Source organism: Coturnix japonica, chromosome 3 (genome assembly GCF_054131305.1).
Source record: "Coturnix japonica strain WE chromosome 3, WE-NBRP24, whole genome shotgun sequence".
NCBI lineage: Eukaryota > Metazoa > Chordata > Aves > Galliformes > Phasianidae > Coturnix > Coturnix japonica.
In genome coordinates, this window is record NC_140665.1 from 63654192 (window position 1) to 63674650 (window position 20459).

Consider the following 20459-nt stretch of genomic DNA (forward strand, 5'->3'; position numbering starts at 1 on the left):
ATGCAATCTTCCTCTTTTATGGAAGAATAAACGATGACATGAAAACACTGTAACACTCGTATTCATGATTTTATATTTTAGTTGAAGAAGCTAGAGAATAATAAGTCACCAGAGAGCAGCAATGTTTTAAACAGTTGCTAAATATGCCATCTTAAATTGCTTTGAGAAAGGAATAACGATATTTGATTATTTTTTTATAAAATATACTTAGAATTTTCACATCTTATAGTGGATCCCTCAACGTGATTTATTAGATGTTCAATTTATTTTAAAACACAGTGATACTTAATACAGTCTGATTAATTTGAAACTTCAGTGGAGAGGAAGATCAATTTTCATCTCAAATCAAGTATCGCTGATTTACAGTGACTGTGAATTTGTTCAAGATATTCTTAACAGTTCACAGAAAATTGCATTGAAAATCTAGATGTGTTTATCATTATGATATTTTGTTATTTTTGTTCATTAATCAGGAAGAACTTGAAAAAATCTCAATACCGCTAGCAGAGATCAATGGAAGTCGGAAGCTTCGCATAGTACGCTACCAGGTTTATTGCAAGCTGAATCCTTTAGTGGAAAATCGTAGGAGCATTTTTGAGAAATGTTACCCAATAAGTTTGCCTCTTGCACAGAAGATGCTGGTTTTCTCATATAAATTTCCAAGTTCTTTTGGTCAGTGGGATCCAATCAAGGTAATTATCTTGAAGAACAGTTATGAAAATAATGCTTTCTTAAAATATATATAATATTAAACAAATATGAGTCAATATCAAATAATACTAAAATACTTAATAAAAACAATGTAGGTTGCTCCAAATGTAATGCCTCCTATTTGTTTCCATGGAAACTACAACAGATACTAAAAGCACAACAACACTATTTAATAGAGCAAATTCTCAGATACAAAACACTATTTTCAACAGAGTCACCACCATTAGCTATGCATTTTTGCAAGTGTTGAACAAAAGCCTGCATCCTATGCTTGTAAAAATCTGCACCAGCAGAAGTGACACATTGTCACTGTTGCAACTGCTGAAATGCACCACTCACTACCTCACTGTGCTCACATCCACTGTTCAGTCTTCATCAACGTTCAGCAAGCATCAAAGAATGTCAGTGGGTGCAGTTTTTTTCCACATGGAGGAATTCAGTGACACACATTTGCTTCATCCTTACTTCCATGTCAGATGTCATTGTGTCAGACTGCCCCTCTGCTGCTATCTGTCACACAGCAACAACACATAATGGAATACTGACAGGAATGTTCATCCTTTACTACTGTACCACCACCACCATCCACATTATGGAGGCATTACTTTTGGAGCAGCCCTTGAACATTACTGAATCAAAACTACACTACTGAATATACAGAAAATACATCAAGCCTTAGTAATACTTAGTGTTAGGCTGTGTAGATGGCCTACAACAACCCTCAGAGTAGCAGAAGAAGTAAAACAGCATATGTATTAATATATTAAATGTTAAATATTTTTAATTCATCAACAGTAATAGTTATCAATACCTACAAATTTTGAAGAGCAGTAAATCTTATGTTTTACCGGAGATCTGGAAAGTTGAGGTCAAAAAATAATAATTTCTATCTATATCAAATGAAATCCTTATTGGTTCCTCTGTGCTAGACCTCAACATTCATCCTGTTAAAATAACTGCATTTTTGTTATGCTGTTTCTCCATTTTATTCATTTATGCTGTGCAGTGTTGTTTGTTTGGTTTTTTACCAACTAAAAAGCAATGGTTGAGTCAGTGACTCTTTTTTAATTTACAGAAACATTATATGTATATATATTTATCCTTAATAGATGTGTCATAAATTCTTTGAAAACGGAAACAAAACAAAACGTTGTTATACCTCTGTGATTACTTTTCTCATGGACAGAAAGTGTTACGGTACCACCTGCTGGAAACAGTGAATATTCTTTTTCCCCTTGGTGTTCAGTTCATCTTTTTGTACAAGTACTGCATATAGAAATTCCACAGACCTGTACAAAATATTACATCTGTCTCTCTGTATTTCAGAATACAGAGTGCAGTTGGTACTTCTTTACTTGCCCATAAAGCTACTTTTGCAAGACGCAGGCTGTGGAGGCTATGCCAAATCTAATCACCTGCTTCACATTTTGTATGTTCTGCAGCTAAAGGAAGGAGAGATAATCAAGCCAGCACAAAACTATGAAAACACCCTCTTTCCTGTAATTCACCGTCAGTATGTTTATTTTTTTTCAAGTAAAAAAAACAGAGAAATATTTATGAACGATCCCATCAAATATATTTGTCAGCCAAAGCCTAAACCACCTCTGCCAGTTAAGATTGCAATCGTGGGGCCTCCAAAATCTGGGAAGACTACAGGTAGGAGCCAGTATTCTCTACAAAGCAAAAGATTATGACTGAGGCTATGTCTGCCATGGCTACTATTAAAAAACTCATGAACCTTTAATATTTTAGGTCTTCCTGCTCTTCATACCAGACATAAAATCCTATAGTTACATTCTCTACTGTATCATTCTGGCAGTGAAACTTAGAAAGTGTGGGATAGATGAGAGGATAGTGTGGTAAACAGAGGGTTGTGACCAGCAGTGCAAAGAAGGACCTGCATGCCCTGGTAGCCAAGTGGGCCAGTGGTATCCTGGGGTGCACTGTCAGTACCCCTGGAGGTGCGCAGGGACTGTGGAGATGTAGCACTGAGACACGCAGTTAGTGGGTAGTATTGGTAGTAGGTGGATGGTTGGACTAGATGATCCTAGAGGTCTTTTCCAATTTCAATGATTCTGTGATTCTGAGATCTGAAAGTGTCAGACAGTTCTGTAAATGAGGCAGTAGAAGAAGTGTATTTTCTAAGATATTTACTGTGGCTGCTGAGGTTTGAGATAAACTGAATAGTGTTAGTGCACTGGGCACACTCTTCACACATGGAAAGGTTTGGGTTCTTTAAGGTCCTAAACAGAGCTATGTTCCTGCTTACCAAGGTTTTGTATTGGAAATGACCCCTGGAATGAGCACTTGGGTTCTAAGGCATACTTTAACAGGGTGCTGGGTTGTGATGTTGCCTGTGTAAAAGCTGTTTGTTGAAATCAAAATATTTTGCAGTTGCCAAGAAATTTGAAAGTGCATATGGGCTACGGAGGCTGAGTATGGGAGATGCCATACGGTTCGTGTTAAACAATCAGCCAGAGAGTGAGCTGGGGCTTCAGTTAAACTGGCATCTTCACAGAGGGCTGACCGTACCTGATGAACTGGCCATCCAGGCCCTAGATGTGGCTCTGCTGGATCAAGTGTGTTCTACCACTGGGTAAGAGTCTTCTCTGGGTTTTTTCTTTGGGGAAAATCAAATCAATTTATTCTTTTCACTGTAAATCAATTTATTTTTCACTTTAAATTTTCTTCTCTCAATCCATGTAGACATTTCAAATAGCTGAAGTTAGGCTTCTGAATGATGGATATGTTGGAATTTGGAACTGCACCATTTTTTAATGATTAATCAGTAACTGACTTCTTAGGAAAGCTGTATTTCTGTTTCTGTTTGTATGCAGAGTTGTTATTGATGGATATCCTGTAACAAAAAAACAAGTAAACCTCTTGGAATCAGCTAGAATTATTCCTGTGAAAATCATTGAGTTAGAAATGGATGCAAAGGAGGTGTTCAGAAGAGCTCTGCTGGACAAAGAAAGCACAGATAGGTAGTCATGCTCTCTGATACTTTTATTCACATATTTTTGTCACCTCTCTCTGTGAACATGCCTTGGTGATATACTTCACATATGAGAAGACAAGGGCCCCAGGCCTTGCACAGTCTAATGCTTTAATTTCCATAGACCATAAGTGGAGACATAAGTTGCCAAAGGAACCTGTAGCATTCTCTAGATAGATCCCCAGAGCACATGATTGAAGATATAGATGTGCAGGGGCACGCACCCACTGCTTATTTTAATTGATTTTATTGAAGCTGTTATCAGAATTACTACTAGTTTACTGCTGCTGCTGAAGTTTATTATTCATCAATTCAGTTATTAACATCATAAAAGAAATTGATGCTTCACCTAATAAACTCTATTACTTTTAGTTTTCTTGTAAAAAGAAAAGTGGAAATAATGTATATTTTACTAACGTACATGAATCAGTCACTGAAATATTTGCTTAAAGAGCTATTTGTTGTTTTTGAGGAAGAGCAGTAAGTAGTTTATAAACCAACCGATAATTAAAAAGAACAGAACATTCACCTTAAAATTGAATTGTAGAAGGACCTGGTTCTCATTAGAGGAAGTGTTTCTAAGAAGTTCCAAATAGCTTAGAGCATTATTGCTTCTCCCTTTCATTTCGCCTCTTTTGTTTTATCAAGTAATCAGTATGACACAGAATTGTTTACTAAAAGCCTGAAGACAATTTGCACTGCCAAAAATTAAATTAATGCTATCTCTTTGAAAATATTTACCTCAACATTTTAATTCTAAATATCAAACCGATTACATCTTATAGGCTTAAATACATACCAGAAGTACAACTGATAGGGAAATGAATACTATCAAAAGAGAAGTTTCCATCTGTTTTTTAAAATCTTTTAAATACTAACCAGCGCAGTAAATGCTTCTGTGTTCAAGTGAAGATTTCTCTTCTGGTCTTGAGTAAGATTTTTAAAGGTCACGTGGATTATTTTCATGTGTATATTCTTATGGAAATATGACAGATATACAATTTTCAAAATATATCTGAGGATGATGGTTAGTTCTTGATTTCAAGCAAGAATGTAATTTAAAACTCAGCCTGTTTTGCAATGAACAACTGATATTCATTTGAAGAGTCTGATAAGATTTTGTAGGGTAACATTTTGTGGTGTACTGATAATGTGTGTTGGCTGAAGTGTGCTGACACATTCAAAAACCTTTACAGAATGTATTTGGGATAAAAACAGCAAAATATTTGTTTCTGAATGTAACTTCCTGCTCAGCAGCTTATTACTTTATGTATGAAACTATTAATATTCTTAAAATGGAAGATGTATTTCTCAAATATGATTTTTAATTTCAAATAAGCAAAATCTCAAAAAAAAAAAGCAAACCAAACACCCAAAAACCTTAAAATGAACTCATATTTACACACAAATTTCAATGAAATATCTGATCTTCAGATTCCTACTAAGCCAGTACTGGTTTTTTTTGTTCCCTTCAGACCTTCCTACCCTGTACATGACAGCCCACAGATTCTAGCGATTAAAAATTCCTACTATAGGCAACATATTGATGCAATTAGAACGTATTATAACAAGGAGCGTCAGAACTGGTGTGTGATTGATGCCTCTCAGAGCAAGTGGTGGATATGGGACAAAGTTCTGCAGGAAGTTCAAGGGATTGTTAAAGAAATCCAGATATACCTGGAAAGAGTAAGAGAAGGTAAAGAAAAAGTTGCTCAGAATAATATTTATTTAAGAAGCTGTAATGTAGTGATGGTGTTTAAATTCAACTTAAGCTTGCTTTGGATGAAGCTAGTTCTTGGGCACATACATGCCTCAAATTCCTTGATATCCTCTGGGGAGAGCTTGAGAGGTCTCTTGATAACAGCAAAGAAAAAACAACTTCAACTCAGCATGCAGCCATCTTCCAAAGAACTAGGGAACATAACACAGCTAAGAGAAGTCCTGCAGCCTACAGTAGATTTCTCGACTTTTGAGTGATAACAGAAAATCACAAAGGGGACCCCAACATATACACGGGGAATTATGACTTGCAGATTTATTGATATGCCATGAGAGGAATGAGATAGGAATGGAAATATGTTAACTAGTGCCATTTGAGTTAACTTCTGTACTGAGGGTTGAAAACCATTTTAGTCTAAAATGGCATGGCTTCCTCTTGAACTTCTGTGTGTCAGTTTAGGCCGAGGTTAAATGTGTCCTTCAAATACTTCTGTACTGTTTAACAAGGATTCCTCTAACTGGTGAAATTGTCTTACCTTCCTTACCTTGTAGCCTTCTTTTGGTCTTTAACATTTCAGTGGCTTAGAGAAGAGAAGGCTCTGGGGAGACCTCATTGCGGTCTTCCAGTATTTGAAGGAAGCGTTTAAACAGGAGGAAGAATGGCTGTTTACGAAGGTGGATAGTGATAGGACAAGAGGGAATGATTTTAAACAGATACAGATGAGGTTTACGTTAGATATTAGGAGGAAGTTTTTCACACAGAGGTGGTGACACACTGGAACATGTTGCCCAGGGAGGTCGTGGATGCCCCATCCCTGGAGGCATTCAAGGCCAGGCTGGATGTGGCTCTGGGCAGCCTGGTCCAGTGGCTGGCAATCCTGCTCACAGCAGGGGGGTTGAAACTGGATGATCATTTTAGTCCTTTTCAACCTACACCATTCTACGTTTCTATGATACCATTAATTATTTTTGTTAACAGGAAAAGCAGCCAGCATTGCTGATTTATGCATCACCCCTGAAGAGCTGCAGTATCGGCTGGGAGAATTTGAACAGTACTGTCCTGTCAGCCTTGCAGACAAGGGTGAGCTGGTTGACTGCTCTGTAACGTCATCACTGCAGTTTGCTGCAGAGTTTCGAGCTCACTATTACAAAATGGCTTCACAGGAAGAACTGGATGTAAGTGTCAAAAAGGTTGTGTGGACTGAATTACAGAGAGGGGAAGCATTGTTTCTTGGATTCTTGATTCAGCGGGGGAACAAGCAAAGTGTAATTCAATACTGACTAGTCTTATTAGTATTCTCACTTTTGATTTGTATACTTTGCTATCAAATGTCATATGAAACGTAGCAGAGTCTGTTCAAACCTGTGCGCCTCTTACAAATTGACATAGATGGAAGATTAATTTTAAACAAACCATTTTCACTATTCTCTGTCTGTTCGGTAGTGGGCTGGGGGTGGGAAGCAACTAATGATAGTGATGCATAGTGATAGTGGTGGGTGGATACTGATGACTTCAACTGAGAGTGCTCTGGAAAACAAATGAGTTACCCAAGAGTAGCAGCAGTACCAGCACACTAGGAGAGGTGCTGTAGAAGAAAGATTGAAATTGGATGAACCAGTCTTCTGGAGTTTGATCTACTGTGGAGAACCTGCTTTAGCAGGGGGATTGGACTCCAATTCTACAGGTTCCTTTCAACCTCTGCAATCCTGTGATTCTGTGGCTGACAATCTTATAGTGCTTCTTTCATTATAAAAACATTTAATTTCTTCTTCTACAGAAATTCTTGAACAGACCAGAGATTTATGTGCCACCACTGGCACCTCGCCCTCTTCCACCTCAAAATAAGCTACCACAAAAACTGACAGCAGCAGAAGTGAAGGCCTTATTCCCTAAAAGTGCTGAAATGCAGGGATACTGTCCAGTCACTTACCTAGATGGAAAACAGAGGTACATCATCGCTATTTTAATAACATAAACTGCAGACTGTGTGTCCCATATCAACATGTTAATGAGGAAATACTTAGAAAGTTCTGTTGAAAAGCATGCAGGATTTGGACAAGAAAAGCAGTCACAATCCAAAGCCCTTGAACAACTGTAAGGCAGACTTACCTAGTAGAGACTTATGTTGGCCAGATGATCACTTACAGAAGATTAAGAACGAAAGATTTATAGGTCAGAAGTTCCTTGAGCCTAGGATCATTTATTTTATATTTTGGGTAATGTCAATTGAAGTAAGCCTGCACTGAAATAGAAGTGATTCAAATGCATGGACCTCTTTTCCTAAGGCTGACAAAATATGAGAATAAGCTTAAGTTTTTGAAATAGTATTAAGCCAACTACAAGGATCTGTCTTTTATGGAGACATGTCTGCTTGGATGTAGTTTGAGTTATCTCAATCATAAGCCATCAAAGGTTCAAACAAATCCTAAAATGCTTATATAGATGCAATTTCATAAGAGATCCATAAAGCTTCACCATAAAGTCACACTTATTTCCTCAGTATGTAGCAATTTCTCATTGAGGTTCAACCATTAACAATCAATTTTGTGCTGTTCAGTCTTAATCTTCTGAATAACCATGGTTGGCATTTTATCTAGAGTGGTTCAACATCCATTTATAAGCAGGTTTTAAGGCAGGAACTCACTCAGATTTTTATCCTTGTAGCTGCCAGTAGTGTGAAGGAAGCATGGACAATCTGATCACTACTGTTTTGTAGTGCTTGTAATTGCTGAATTACCAGAAGGCTCCCAGAGTCTAATGAGTTTAGAGCACACAAGTAATGCTTTACATTTCTTTCCAATTAATAGACATTCTTCCTGTCTCTTCAGGTATGAATCTTTGGTCCCTGGCAACACTGAGTATGCTGCAAAGTACCAAGATAAGCTGTATGTTTTTGAAAGCGAAGAAAAACTTCTGAAGTTTATGAGGTGAATGTACTAACTGGCTTCAAACTTTAATCATGTCACAAGTTACACATCTCTGAAGTGCTTACTTTTTATCTGGCTAGGTTACCAGAGAAGTATTGGAATCTGAAGCTTCCAAATAAGCTCCCCCCAGTAAGGGAGCCAATATTACTCACTGCACTTCCCATGGCTGGATACCTTGAGCAGGTCAGTCCATAGAATCATAGAATGGCCTGGGTTGAAAAGGACCACAATACTCATCTAGTTTCAAACCCACCGCCATATGCAGGGCCGCCAGCCACTGGACCAGGCTGCCCAGAGCCACATCCAGCCTGGCCTTGAATGCCTCCAGGGATGGGGCATCCACAACCTCCTTGGGCAACCTGTTCCAGTGCATCACAACCCTCTGTATGAAAAACTTCCTCTTAATATCTAACCTAAACCACCCCTGTTGGGGCTTTTTGGTTGGTTTGTTTGCTTTATCATTAGATGTCATCTTAGATACTTTGATTTGCTTGACAACAGGATCTGGATTTTGGTGTGTTTTTCTTTTAAATCTTCATAATGGTCTTCCAAAACTCTTATTTCTTTAGGGAGTAGCAACTTCTCTAATAAAAGCTCTGAATGAAGTAGGATGCTTGAAGCCAAAGTTCCCATTCCTAAGTGTAAGAAGAACTGCTCTACTTTTTGTGGCCTGCCATCTAAAAGGTAGTGTATAAAATGCTATGGAATCAGTAAATTAAACAACTGCAGTGAATCATCTGATTCAACGTTGACAATTAATTTCTATTGTTTTCTTAATGCCCAATTTAGGAAAATACTTATATAATACATTATATACTGATTTAAGTACACATTGCCAAGTTTCTTGGAAACATGTACAGACCAGGGAGAAAAATAAGGTTAATAGGATAGGCGGATAGATAGATAGATAGATAGATAGATAGATAGATAGATAGATAGATAGATAGATAGATAGGCTCATAAATAATGAGATCTGAATCCAGAATCCTTCCAGATAGTTGCAATCTTTATTATCTCTCTGAAGTTCTTCACATTCAGTGTTTCCCCATGCAGCTTCAAGAGCCCTTCACAGTTTTCTTGGACTACCACAGGCTTTTGCTGGTGTAGCTTTGTTAAGGAAGACCACTGAGCAGCATAGGCATGATACAACCCCCTGTATGAATATACAGTCTTTGAACCAGAAAAAAATGTTTTTACACTGTAGTTTGCTTTATCTACAAAGTATCTTTCTTTTCTTTCTCTTTTTTTCTCTACTGTTAGCCCAGCTCTTCTAATATAATTATGTCCATGCTCAGAATGCTTTGCTTATATGTTGTACCATTAAATCAGATGATGAAGTGAAAAGGTTATGCAAGTGCAACAAACCTCTTCTCACGCACTTATACTTCGACCACAGGAATCCAGGAAAACAGGTTTTCCTCTTCTAAGACTGTGCAGAACTGCTTCAAACTTTGAAGATGTTGTGTTCTGGTACACTGAAAAACCTCCTTTGCAAATATAGCATTACTTACTGAGGACTTATAGAGGACTCATGCTGTTCCTGACTGATCCAAGTGCTTCATGCCATGGCCCCTTGAAAATGCTTTAGATGCCATTTATAACTGAAGTGAGACACCTTATGGCACCCTCTTATTTCACATTCAAATAGGGAACAAGAAACAGCCTTGTTGCTCCTGCAGCTTTCCTAACTATACTGTATTGCCTTTGCTACCTGAGAAGTGAAAGCGCAGGCCATCAATCATAAAGGAAGAGAGATTTACTCCTGGGAAAGGAGTATGACATTGCACATCCCTATGGTAGTGAGTTAGTGCCCTTCAGACTTAACACCTGTAGAACGCGGCTGTCTACATTTTAAAGCTGAAGGGGGCTGAAGCGTTCCACAGCTCTTCATGTTGTTCATGAGATATAAAATACCATCTCCTAAGAAAAACTGGTTAGGTTTTGCCTGTCCTAAGCCCCTGACTCCCCATTGCCTTTGTTACATCACTCTGAAGGGTGGCACTCAGCACTGATGTACCCCAAAATACAGCTTAGGGCAGAGGTAAGAAATGAGAAGCTTGAATTACGAGTCCTGTCGGTGTTGTGAATGCCATAGGCTCACGCAGCGCTCTGTTCCCGCAGCGTACAACGCCCGCAGCCCGGCGCACAGGAGGCAGATGTACCGGAGGCGGCTGGAGCGGCTCACCGAGCACTGCGAGCTCATCCCATACCTGGGGAGGGAGATGCCTCGCGAGTACATGGAACCCCAGCACCGACCGCTCGGCTTTGACCTCAAGCTACAAACCTTCCTGTCCCTGAAAGACTACACCCACAGCTTTATCTAGTTCTAGTGACTTTAGTAACTGGCAGAGCGGGGCTGTAGACCAGCAGGATAACACTAAACTTAAACTCGAAAATAAAACGTTTCCCTTCCGTGCGCTGCAATAACTCCGGCCTCGCGATGGGGGCGGGCGCTGCCGCCGTCCCACGTCACGGCGCCGGAAGTGCGGCGGGAGCGGCGGAGCGGTGAGTGCCGGACCGGCGCCGCCGGCCTCTCACCGGCCCCGAGCCCTCGGGAGGAGCGGCCGAGCCCAGGTCAGGCGTGCGGCCGGGCGGCGACCGTGGGGCAGCGCCTCTTCCGCGGCGTGGGCCGCAGGCCTGGCCCCCTTTGTGTCTGCGGGCGTTGCTGGTGCCGTTCGGCTGCCGCCCCGTGCAGGGTAGGGGGTGTATAGGGTAGGGAAGGGTTATTGGCCACGAGGGTGGTCAGACATCGGACCTGGAGGGGTGGTTGGTGCCTGTGCCCCTCTGTGCTCAAGAGGTGCTTGGATAGTGCTAGTAGTGACACGCTGTAACTTGGTTGTGTTGGGTTGGGTGGGCATCCTGGGTCACTTCCAGCTGTGCCCTGTATTGTGCCTCGTCTCCAGCACGAGCTGTTTGGTGACTGGAAGTAAACACGCTTGTCAGCCACCCTGCTCTCACCCTTAGGTGTTATTTGTGATTGCTGTGTGTTGCTTTGTACAGCATTCCTGCAGCTGGTCAGAGCTGCTGCCCTCACTGAGTACTTATCAGTATTCATAGGTGTATTTCTGTTTAAAATACGCAGCCTATCGTTTCAAGTGGCAGATAGGTAAGTTTCACTTTTGGCTAGAACTAGAACTAGAGGGAGTGGTTTTAAGCTGCGGCACGGGGGATTCAGGCTGAACATTAGGAAGTATTACTTCTCATAAAGGGTAGTCAGGCATTGGAATGCACTGCCCAGGGAGGTGGTGGAGTCACCAACCATGGGAGTGTTCAAGAAACATCTGGATGTTGTGTTGATGAATATGATTTAGCCGGGAAGTATTGGTTAGTGGTTGGACTGGATGATCTTCTAGGTCCTTTCCAACCTTGTTAATTGTATAATTCTATGGCTCAGCTGACCTTCAGGAAATGCCCAGTTCTATCATGGGGCTTCCATAGCATTTTCATTCGGTGGATTCTTCTGAAATTGCTGGGTCTTCATTATTTATTGAAGATAGGTTAACAGCTAACAGTTGGCATACTCAGCCCTGTTTTAGACAGAGATCTTAAAACACAAAAGCAACAAAAAAACCCAGCTTCTCCTGCATTTATTACCATAATTTATAGGCAATTATATTGCATTTATAGGGCGATGCTTAGAAGGTGAGCATTCTGAAAGATCAGCTTTCAGGAGGGCACAGAGTAGTGCCAGGACCAATACTGGCAATGCTTCATCCACAATCATAGGATTTCAGGGCAAAATAGAGCATCTGCAGCAATGTGGCTGTGGTTGACTTTTTGTTTGCTTCTGCTTAGGAGCTGTGAACAAAGAGTTCTTTTTGTCTAACTTATTCTGTCCTTGCAGGTGCCTCTTTGTATATATGCGGTAACAATGGCAGAAGTGCCTCCTGACCCTTCAGAGAAACCGGTCATCATCCACTCCAAAACTCACCAACACACCATTCTAGCTAACTTTGAAGAGCAAAGGAAAAAAGATTTTCTTTGTGATATTACTCTAATAGTGGAGAATGTGCAATTCAGAGCCCATAAAGCTTTGCTGGCTGCCAGCAGTGAATACTTTTCAATGATGTTTGTAGATGAGTGCGAAATAGGGCAGTCGATTTACGTGCTGGAAGGAATGGTTGCTGACGCCTTTGGAGCACTGCTGGAATTTATTTACACGGGTTGTGTCAATGCTACTGAGAAAAGCACTGAACAGATTCTAGCTACTGCACAGCTCCTGAAGGTGAACGACTTGCTGAGAGCCTACAGTGAGTACCAGGCTGGCCGCAGCCCTGGGGACCCACTGACAAGGGATTCCAGCAGTAGCACCGCTGTAGCACTTACTGCAGGCGACAAGAAAAGCGAAGAGCTGCCCAAGCGGAAACGAGGGCGACCGAGGAAGATCAATATCGTCCAAGAGGAAAAGCCAGGAGCAAATTTGGTTGAAGATGTGCAGCTGAGGGAGAATAACTCCATGCAAAATAAGCAGAATTTTATGAAAAAAGACGTGGCAGCAGAAGGAATAGTTGTCAGCGAACAGGGTTTAGCAAGGAAAGATGCAGAAGAAACAGAACCTGCTGGTGGATCAGAAGCTGCTGCTGATCTGTCAGCTGAGAAAGATGAGAATTGTGATCCCAGGTCAGAAGGAATGCAAAGTGCTCAGAGCCGTTACAGCAAACGTCGGCTGAGGAGATCAATCAGACTAAAAGATTATAAACTTCTCGGTGAAGAGGATGAAAAAGGACTGGCAAGGAGAGCTGATGGAAAAAGGAAACGTACAGGTTCTGAAGCTCGCTGTAAAGACTGTGGCAAAGTATTTAAATATAATCACTTTTTAGCTATTCATCAGAGAAGTCATACGGGTAAGCGGTGAGAGATTGAGTCTTTTGGTATAGGATTTAGTGCCATTGCACAGTGCGAGCCGCTTGTTTAAGTGTGGGCTGTTGCCTGTAGCAAGAGCTGCCCAAAAGAGCATCCCAATCCAAGTTGTTATGGTGTGTTTCTAGGACTGTCTGCTTGTTTTATTCTTATCAGCAGACCTCATAGCCTTTACATCTTACCTTGCTTGCTGTTTAGGTAATCACTTCTCTGTTCAAACTTTGAGCAATATGGTGATATTTAAAGAACTTCTATTGCCACACGAAGCTTTTCTCTTTCTTTTCATTTCCCTTATCACTGTTTAAAAGTCATTTTATGTAGATACTAGATTGCAGTGAGCCTCACTATCAGCTTAGAATACCTGGTGAGAAGTAATGTATTTACACTGACAAATCTGGTTGTAGGAGAGCGCCCTTACAAGTGCAGTGAATGTGGCAAAGGCTTTTCCCAGAAGCACTCTCTTCAGGTCCACGAGCGGATGCACACGGGAGAGCGGCCATACACGTGCACTGTCTGCAATAAGGCTCTGACAACGAAGCATTCTCTTCTGGAACACATGAGCCTACATACAGGTAAATACTGCAAAGCAAAGGTAATCCCTTTTCCCTGCAAGAATATGCCTTTGTAGAAAAAGAAGTATTTCTGCCCTTTCTCATGTGTGCTGATCTTATTTTCTTTTTCCTTCTTATGCCTAAATTAGATGTGGCTTGCATTTTAATAAGAGATTTTCTTCACAGGACAGAAGGCTTTTACATGTGATCAGTGTGGGAAGTACTTCAGCCAAAAGAGACAGCTCAAGAGCCATTATCGAGTACACACAGGTATAACGAACTTCTGTTTAAGAGGTGGCTGACAGTCTGTGCTGATTTGTCCTTGTAAAGATCAGCTGAATGTTCTTCTTCTTCAGTGATGTGTATAGGCTTTGTTACCATGATACCTCATTGTAACAATGAATAGGATGAAAAAGACAGAGTGGTGAGCAATAAATGGTATGTCTGAAAAGGTAGTTAGTTGAGGAAGACCCTTCTGATGTTTAAAAGTTGTGCTGTATTTTGGACATCGTGCTGGGGGACGTGGTTCAGTGAGAGCTATTGGTGATGGGTGGATGGTTGCACTGGGTGATCCTGTGGGTCTTTTCCAACCTTGGTGATTCTGTGATAAAATGTTTTAGCCTTGCAACCCATATTGCGTATGTGCTGAGAGAGAAAGTATGTTTGGGGGCAAAATAGTTCTCAGTTCCCTCTTTTACAATGCTAAGAACAAATAGAGAAAAAGGGGTGTGTCGTTCTGCTGGTTTGTGCGACAAGACAGAGACAAGGCAGTGAATCACCTTTTGTTTTATCTCCGTATTATACCAGAGTGGTTATTTTACAGGAAAGTGCTTTAACAAAGATCACTGAAGAGATAAAAGGGATCACTTATGCACTGACACTTTTTTTTATTATTGCAACAAGGCCGTTCATTGCCGGAATGTAACCAGTGTCATCGCAAATTCATGGATGCAGCTCAGTTAAAGAAACATCTAAGAACACATACAGGTAATAATGTCTGTCATTGTGTCAGTTTTGTGTTTTTTTGTGGTTTTTTTTTTTCCCACTTAAAATAACACAGACAAAACCATATGTAAGGCAAGGGATGCTTATTTCTCTGGGTAGAGCTTTGGCTGTGCTTGTGCATTATGGTGCCTGTTTCAAATTAGAAGATAAGATACCAGGAGCTCACAATAAGCACAATACAGCTTGTGTTACAACAGCACAGAAGTGGTACCTGTTACAGGAAGGTCTTTCCTTTTTCTCCCTTAGAAAATCTGCTGCAGAAGATGTCAATTAGTTTTCCTGTGATAAAATCCTGAACGGGGATTTTGGTTTATCTGGGTAGCCACATACAGCATTGGTTAGGCTAGACATAATCTATGTAGTAACAGAAAGCACACGTCCTGAAAGAGTGTATGTTCCCCCACTCCTGTCTGTGGGGTTGGATGATTATGGAAATGTTGCTGACAATAAAAATAATCATTTCAGCTTACTGTTTTATTATGCTGCAGTAAGCCAGATGCTGGCCACAGATTGGCTAGGAGGGATGAATAAACGCAGGTGACATCAAAGAATGTTCTAAGACTTAGAAAGCAAGGTGGTACTTGAATGGCTGGGAAACATTGAATAAAAGTGTTGATGTAACCTCTCGTGATGACAAAGCATAAGATTCTTAAAATGCTTCTCTTTGAAGAGCATGTGTATAAATGACTTGTATTTTTCTTTTCTTTTAAAATAGCTGTAAAACGTGGCAATAGTTTCTTCCCCAAACTGAGTTCTTCTTACTTATATTACTTGCAGAGTGTATACAACATCAAATTATGACAAGGTCAGAACTTGTGTTCTTAGGCATATTTTGTGTTTCCAGGCTTTCCAGTGCATATTTGCAGTACTTAGAAATACTGCATTTTCTCTTGAGGACAGCATAGTTCATGTTGACATAAGAATATGCAATGCTGGTAAAGCTCAATAAACGTAATAGGAAATGAGCTTGATGGTGGGAAATGAGAAGGATCATCATGGTAGCAAGGTGTGTTGCAAAATGACATTATCTCACTGAATTCTGGCAGAAACTGATTTGCAGTCAATATTGCTTCCAGAAAAGACAGGCCAGGTGCCAATATTTTCAGTGTAGAAATATCAATTAATGTGTTCCATCCCAAAAGCAAGGAATAAAAACCTAAAGAACCTGGAGGTCAGGTGTTAATATTGATACAACTGCTTTGGCTGTAGTTTTGTAGCACTACTTATCATAAGAACACAGGGAACTTAAGGAAGTTAGTCCTCTTTTCATAGGAAAGCTGGTAAGCATCAGAGTTCTAAAAACATGAATCTTCATTGGAAACAGGATATTGCCCCATTCTGAGTTGCACTGCACTTTGGTGGCATGGGTTACCATGGTAGTGATCCGGATTCTCCTAATTAGCCTTTTAAAGATGCTGCATGCAACAAAGAAAACTTGTGGTGTGAAATAGCTTTGGTTTTGCTGGTTAATATCTGTTTTCTTTTAAGTTTTTTGTTATTTCATTTGGTCACTCTGCTTCTACTCAATTAGACACGAGAATTCCAAATGCAGTCAAAGCAACAACAAAAACAATTTATTCAATCCAACATAAATTAACTTTTCTCCAGCTGTGTTAGAGTAATAGCATGACTTGGGTTGGAAGAAACCTTTAAAGGTGGTCTAATTCCAACCCCAGTGCCAAGGAATGGGATATGGAACTTGTTCCCAGGGCACTGCAGATAATATAATACAATATAAGTCATTTTATACCCTTTTAAATAACGAGTTCAGTTTCAGATATACATACTGACCATTGGCAGAAGCATGAAGCTTCATAACTTTGTACAGTGAAATGTCATAGAATCGTAGAACATCCTGAGCTGGAAGGGACTTGCAAGTTTCATTGAGTCCAACTCTGGGCTCCACACAGGACAGACCGATATTCCAACCTTATGTCTGAGAGCATTGTCCAAATGCTCCTTGAGCTCCAGCAGCTTGGGGTCATGCCCACTCCCCTGGGCAGCCTGTTCCATGCTGCCTCCCTCTGTTAAAGAACCTTTCAAATGTTTTTAAGTACTAAATGAGAACTGATGCCATGTTTCTTTTTGATAGGTGAGAAGCCTTTCACTTGTGAAATTTGTGGCAAGTCATTCACAGCTAAAAGTTCTCTTCAGACTCACATTAGAATTCACAGGTAAATAATGTCTAATTTTCATTACATTGTTTAAAAATATGGTTTCTATTCCGATACCTGTATCTAGTGCTTGTTCAGTCACAGGGTGTTCAAGTTTTGTTTGCATTTTGGGTGGATAATTAAAGACTGTATTTCTTTCGTGCATTGTGTCTGTGTACTTACTGCTGTATTATTTATGCAAAACTTTTCACTGCTAAGTATTTAACAGCAAAATAACAGCCATGATGTAACAAGATTATTAGAGCATTTTCCTGTTTTCCTGTCGTCTGTCACTTTTTTACTACTTAGCACATTGGCATGGGTAAAAGCTGTATAACATAAAGGCTTGTCCAATGTGAAATCATTGAAAAACTGCTGTGAGCCTTACGTAAAAGAAAATATTTCCAGTATAATTTCTTGTCCCTTTGAGACAGGCAGCAATTTAGGAGTTAGAGATTTCCTTAAGTTTTAAAGCTAATGCTGTTAATAAACATTTTACAGTAGTGCTTACGATTGTGAGAGTAAGTTGCATCCTTGTCAAGATCCAGTAGCACAGTTTGTACCTCTGGTATTAGGACAGAAGGGAAGTTGTGCTCTTTCTTTAGTAAATTGTGCAGTTCATGATTTTGAACAGAAATAGTTAGGAAGTCAAACAGAATATTATTTGATATGACTATTCTTATGTGAAAATAAGAAAAGAAAATAATCATTTCAGTTTCTTCTGAAATTCTATATTAAACCTGAATTCTGTATTAAAGTGCATAAGGCAGCACTTCACAGCAAATATTTTCATGATATCAAATACATTCTTTTGCAGGGGAGAAAAGCCATATTCTTGTGGGATATGTGGAAAATCTTTCTCTGATTCCAGTGCTAAGAGAAGACACTGTATCTTACACACAGGCAAAAAGCCTTTTTCTTGCCCAGAATGTAGTTTACAGTTTGCTCGTCTGGACAACCTGAAGTCTCACTTGAAAACTCACAGCAAGGAGAAGCAGTTTCAAAAAGCCAGCACTGCTCCAAGCCCCAACACTAATGCGGAGGAAGTGAGAAATATTCTTCAGCTGCAGCAGTATCAGCTTGCCACCTCTGGAGGGCAGGAGATTCAACTGCTGGTTGCAGATGCAGTGCATAATATAAACTTCATGCCTAGCCATAATCAAGGCATTAGTATTGTTACTGCTGAAAGTGCCCCAAATATGGCAGCGGGGCAGTCTGCTAACCTCACGCTGCTTGCTCAGCCACCACAGCAGTTGCAAAACTTGTTGCTTTCAACTCCGCAGGAGCAAGTGGAACAAATCCAAAACATTAATGTGATGGCAAACCAAATAGAGACTGCTCACCCTGAACAAATGCACGTCATCACTCTTTCCAAGGAAGCACTAGAACATCTCCATGCTCATCAAGGGCAAAATGAAGAAATCCATTTAGCAGGATCTTCCCATCCAGATTAGCACATGCAGCTGGCTCAGGAATCAAAGCAACATCTCACTCTAACCAAGATACAATTCCTTCTCATTGAAATAGTGAGGAATAGAATTAAAATGTACATATTTCTGAATCCTGCCAGGAGTCTGTGTCAGTAAATAAGTCAGCTCATGAGTATCTGTATGGGAACTGTTGAGTCACAGCCTGAACCACTGATTGATCACCTGAGGCAAGGACTGGGTCAGCCTTGGGAGCACAGGTGAAGGCAATTCACCTGTGTGACCAGAAGGGGTGGAACCAGGTTCCCCTCCTCCTAGACCCCATCTAAGGGCTGACTGCTGCTGGGGAAGGATCTCTTTCTGGAGATCCCTCCTTTGTGGAGCTTTTCATCACGAGCCTAAATCTTTGGGTACAGGTGAGCATTCCTTCTCTATTTGTTCCTTTGCCATCTCACTACGATACTTTCCAACTGCACATTTGTTGACTGTACAGCATCCTATTCAAGCACAGCCTTTTTAAAATGCTTATTTGTCACTGGAGGGCTGGGCTTTAGCATGCTTCTTATCCAAGCAGTGATTACACACATCCCACTTTCTTTTCTGCAGCATAATCTTATCTGAAGATGCCTTGGTGATTTTTGGTGGATGGCTTTCCATTTTCTTGACCTTATTTATTTTAGACTTTTTTTATTGTTATCAGTTGGTATTTCTCCAAGTCCATACAAGCTCATGTGTGCCTCGGTGGCGCAGTGGTAGGAATGCTGTGTTGCAACATCGGAGACCCTTGTTCAAATCCTCTGTGACTCAAGTGGTAGAAGTGCCGCTCTGCTACACAGGGGGCTCGAATCCCGGGGGTTGGACTCGATGATCTCTAAGATTCCTTCCAACCCGCACGAGACTATGATGAGACTATGATGATACCTCACTAGCAATTAAAACTTTTTTTTTCCTGTGCCTCACACAAACTCATGGCTCCTGAGCAGTTACATGGCCCCTTATTTGCATTTCCATGTGACGTTCCAGGGAAGTGTACCTTGTTGGCTGAAGAACAGTGCTAAGATGTCTGCTGATCAGAAACTGTCACTTCTCTGATGGAGTCAACAACACCTGAATTACTGTCAAGATTTTGATAACGAGTACTTCTTGCAAAGATAACGCCTTATGTCTTACATCTAACAAACTTTCTCTTTGCAAGTTAATGTATAACTTTCTCCGTAACCATCCCCTTAAGTGTATTTTGATTTATTGAATACAAAACTTGGTTTGGGTTGAAATTATTTAAGCCTTTGGTTCTGAGTTGTCCTTTCCATTTACAGCATTCACTCAGAGTTTTGCTCCTCAGAGACGCTTCAGCCATTGCACTTGAATGGTGACGGTGCAGTGGTTATTCTGGACAACTGAACAGCCCACATTCTGTTAATTCCATCACTCACTTGCTGTGTGACACTGAGCAAGGCAGTTGACCTCTGTGCCTTAGTTTCCTATCTATTAGGTGGGGTAATGTTCACACACCCTGCCAAGCACTTTGAAGAGCTCTTGATGTGGAAGGCGCTGTCTGTTGAAGTATGAAATTCTCTTCCTGACAGGCCTCAGCCTAAGCTTAGGAGCCAGTTTCTATTTAAAGTGTTATTTTTTTGTACTTTTGAGAGCAGAATGTAATGTAACTTTTAATATGTTTTAAAGCTGGTAATTGTTCGTGTCCCCATTAAAAACAATGAATAGAATAACTTCAGAGCGTAATGAGCTATGTAAATGGGGCAAATCGTGTTAAAAGTGTATGGCTATTTTTGTTGACTAGATTAGATGCGTACAGATTGTTTTTAATGACTGCTGACAAAAAAAAAGACTTGACAACTTAATAAAATGCCATGTCAGAGGTTTTGTTTTGCATCCAAGTCCAGCTACTGAGAACATCTCACTTAGTGTACTAATGTAAAATCCAGGTCAAGATGCCACTGCTTCTTAAAGCAGCGTTCTCAATTTCCACTTTGGTTTCAAAATGTCATGATTTACATTGACATTGCTTTTACAAATGAAAAATCTAAAAATTGGGGATTACCAGGTAAAAACAAAACAAATTTTATCGTGTGCTTGGCACATGAGGGATCTG

General features: G+C 40.3%; 2 protein-coding genes across 6 annotated transcripts in view; both read left to right on the plus strand.

The window, feature by feature from the left end:
- The window catches only part of AK9 (adenylate kinase 9), a 46332-nt gene extending 35567 nt beyond the window's left edge, over positions 1 to 10765 (plus strand). For 3 of the 4 annotated variants that reach the window (XM_085541846.1, XM_085541848.1, XM_085541847.1), the window contains 11 exons: positions 474 to 692; positions 2154 to 2367; positions 3106 to 3307; positions 3549 to 3695; positions 5182 to 5402; positions 6405 to 6601; positions 7204 to 7373; positions 8255 to 8353; positions 8434 to 8536; positions 8923 to 9037; positions 10475 to 10765. In XM_085541846.1, the coding sequence (XP_085397972.1) occupies positions 474 to 692; positions 2154 to 2367; positions 3106 to 3307; positions 3549 to 3695; positions 5182 to 5402; positions 6405 to 6601; positions 7204 to 7373; positions 8255 to 8353; positions 8434 to 8536; positions 8923 to 9037; positions 10475 to 10677 (1890 nt within the window). In that variant the 3' untranslated portion in view covers positions 10678 to 10765. The remainder of the gene's footprint in view (positions 1 to 473; positions 693 to 2153; positions 2368 to 3105; positions 3308 to 3548; positions 3696 to 5181; positions 5403 to 6404; positions 6602 to 7203; positions 7374 to 8254; positions 8354 to 8433; positions 8537 to 8922; positions 9038 to 10474) is intronic. The other variant, XR_014944131.1, reaches the window with a different exon arrangement.
- A 75-nt stretch (positions 10766 to 10840) lies between these two features.
- On the plus strand, positions 10841 to 20239 carry ZBTB24 (zinc finger and BTB domain containing 24). 2 transcript variants are annotated; one of them, XM_085541849.1, is made up of 7 exons: positions 10841 to 11049; positions 12198 to 13197; positions 13618 to 13785; positions 13951 to 14034; positions 14668 to 14751; positions 16862 to 16943; positions 17740 to 20239. In XM_085541849.1, exons 2-7 carry the CDS (start codon positions 12225 to 12227, stop codon positions 18374 to 18376), a joined length of 2028 nt encoding a protein of 675 aa, XP_085397975.1. In that variant the 5' UTR covers positions 10841 to 11049; positions 12198 to 12224; the 3' UTR covers positions 18377 to 20239. The 2 variants fall into 2 exon arrangements, with proteins under 2 accessions (XP_085397975.1, XP_015714201.2); XM_015858715.3 differs by having other exon boundaries at positions 10841 to 10927.
- Positions 20240 to 20459: the final 220 nt, after the last annotated feature.

What these genes read in the sequence shown, in the direction of transcription:
- ZBTB24 (XM_085541849.1), top strand. Translation starts at nt 12,225, where the DNA reads ATGGCAGAAGTGCCTCCTGACCCTTCAGAGAAACCGGTCATCATCCAC. An exon ending in CCATTATCGAGTACACACAG is followed by an intron (nt 14,035 to 14,667) that starts GTATAACGAACT and finishes TATTGCAACAAG; the next exon opens with GCCGTTCATTGCCGGAATGT. An exon ending in ACTCACATTAGAATTCACAG is followed by an intron (nt 16,944 to 17,739) that starts GTAAATAATGTC and finishes ATTCTTTTGCAG; the next exon opens with GGGAGAAAAGCCATATTCTT.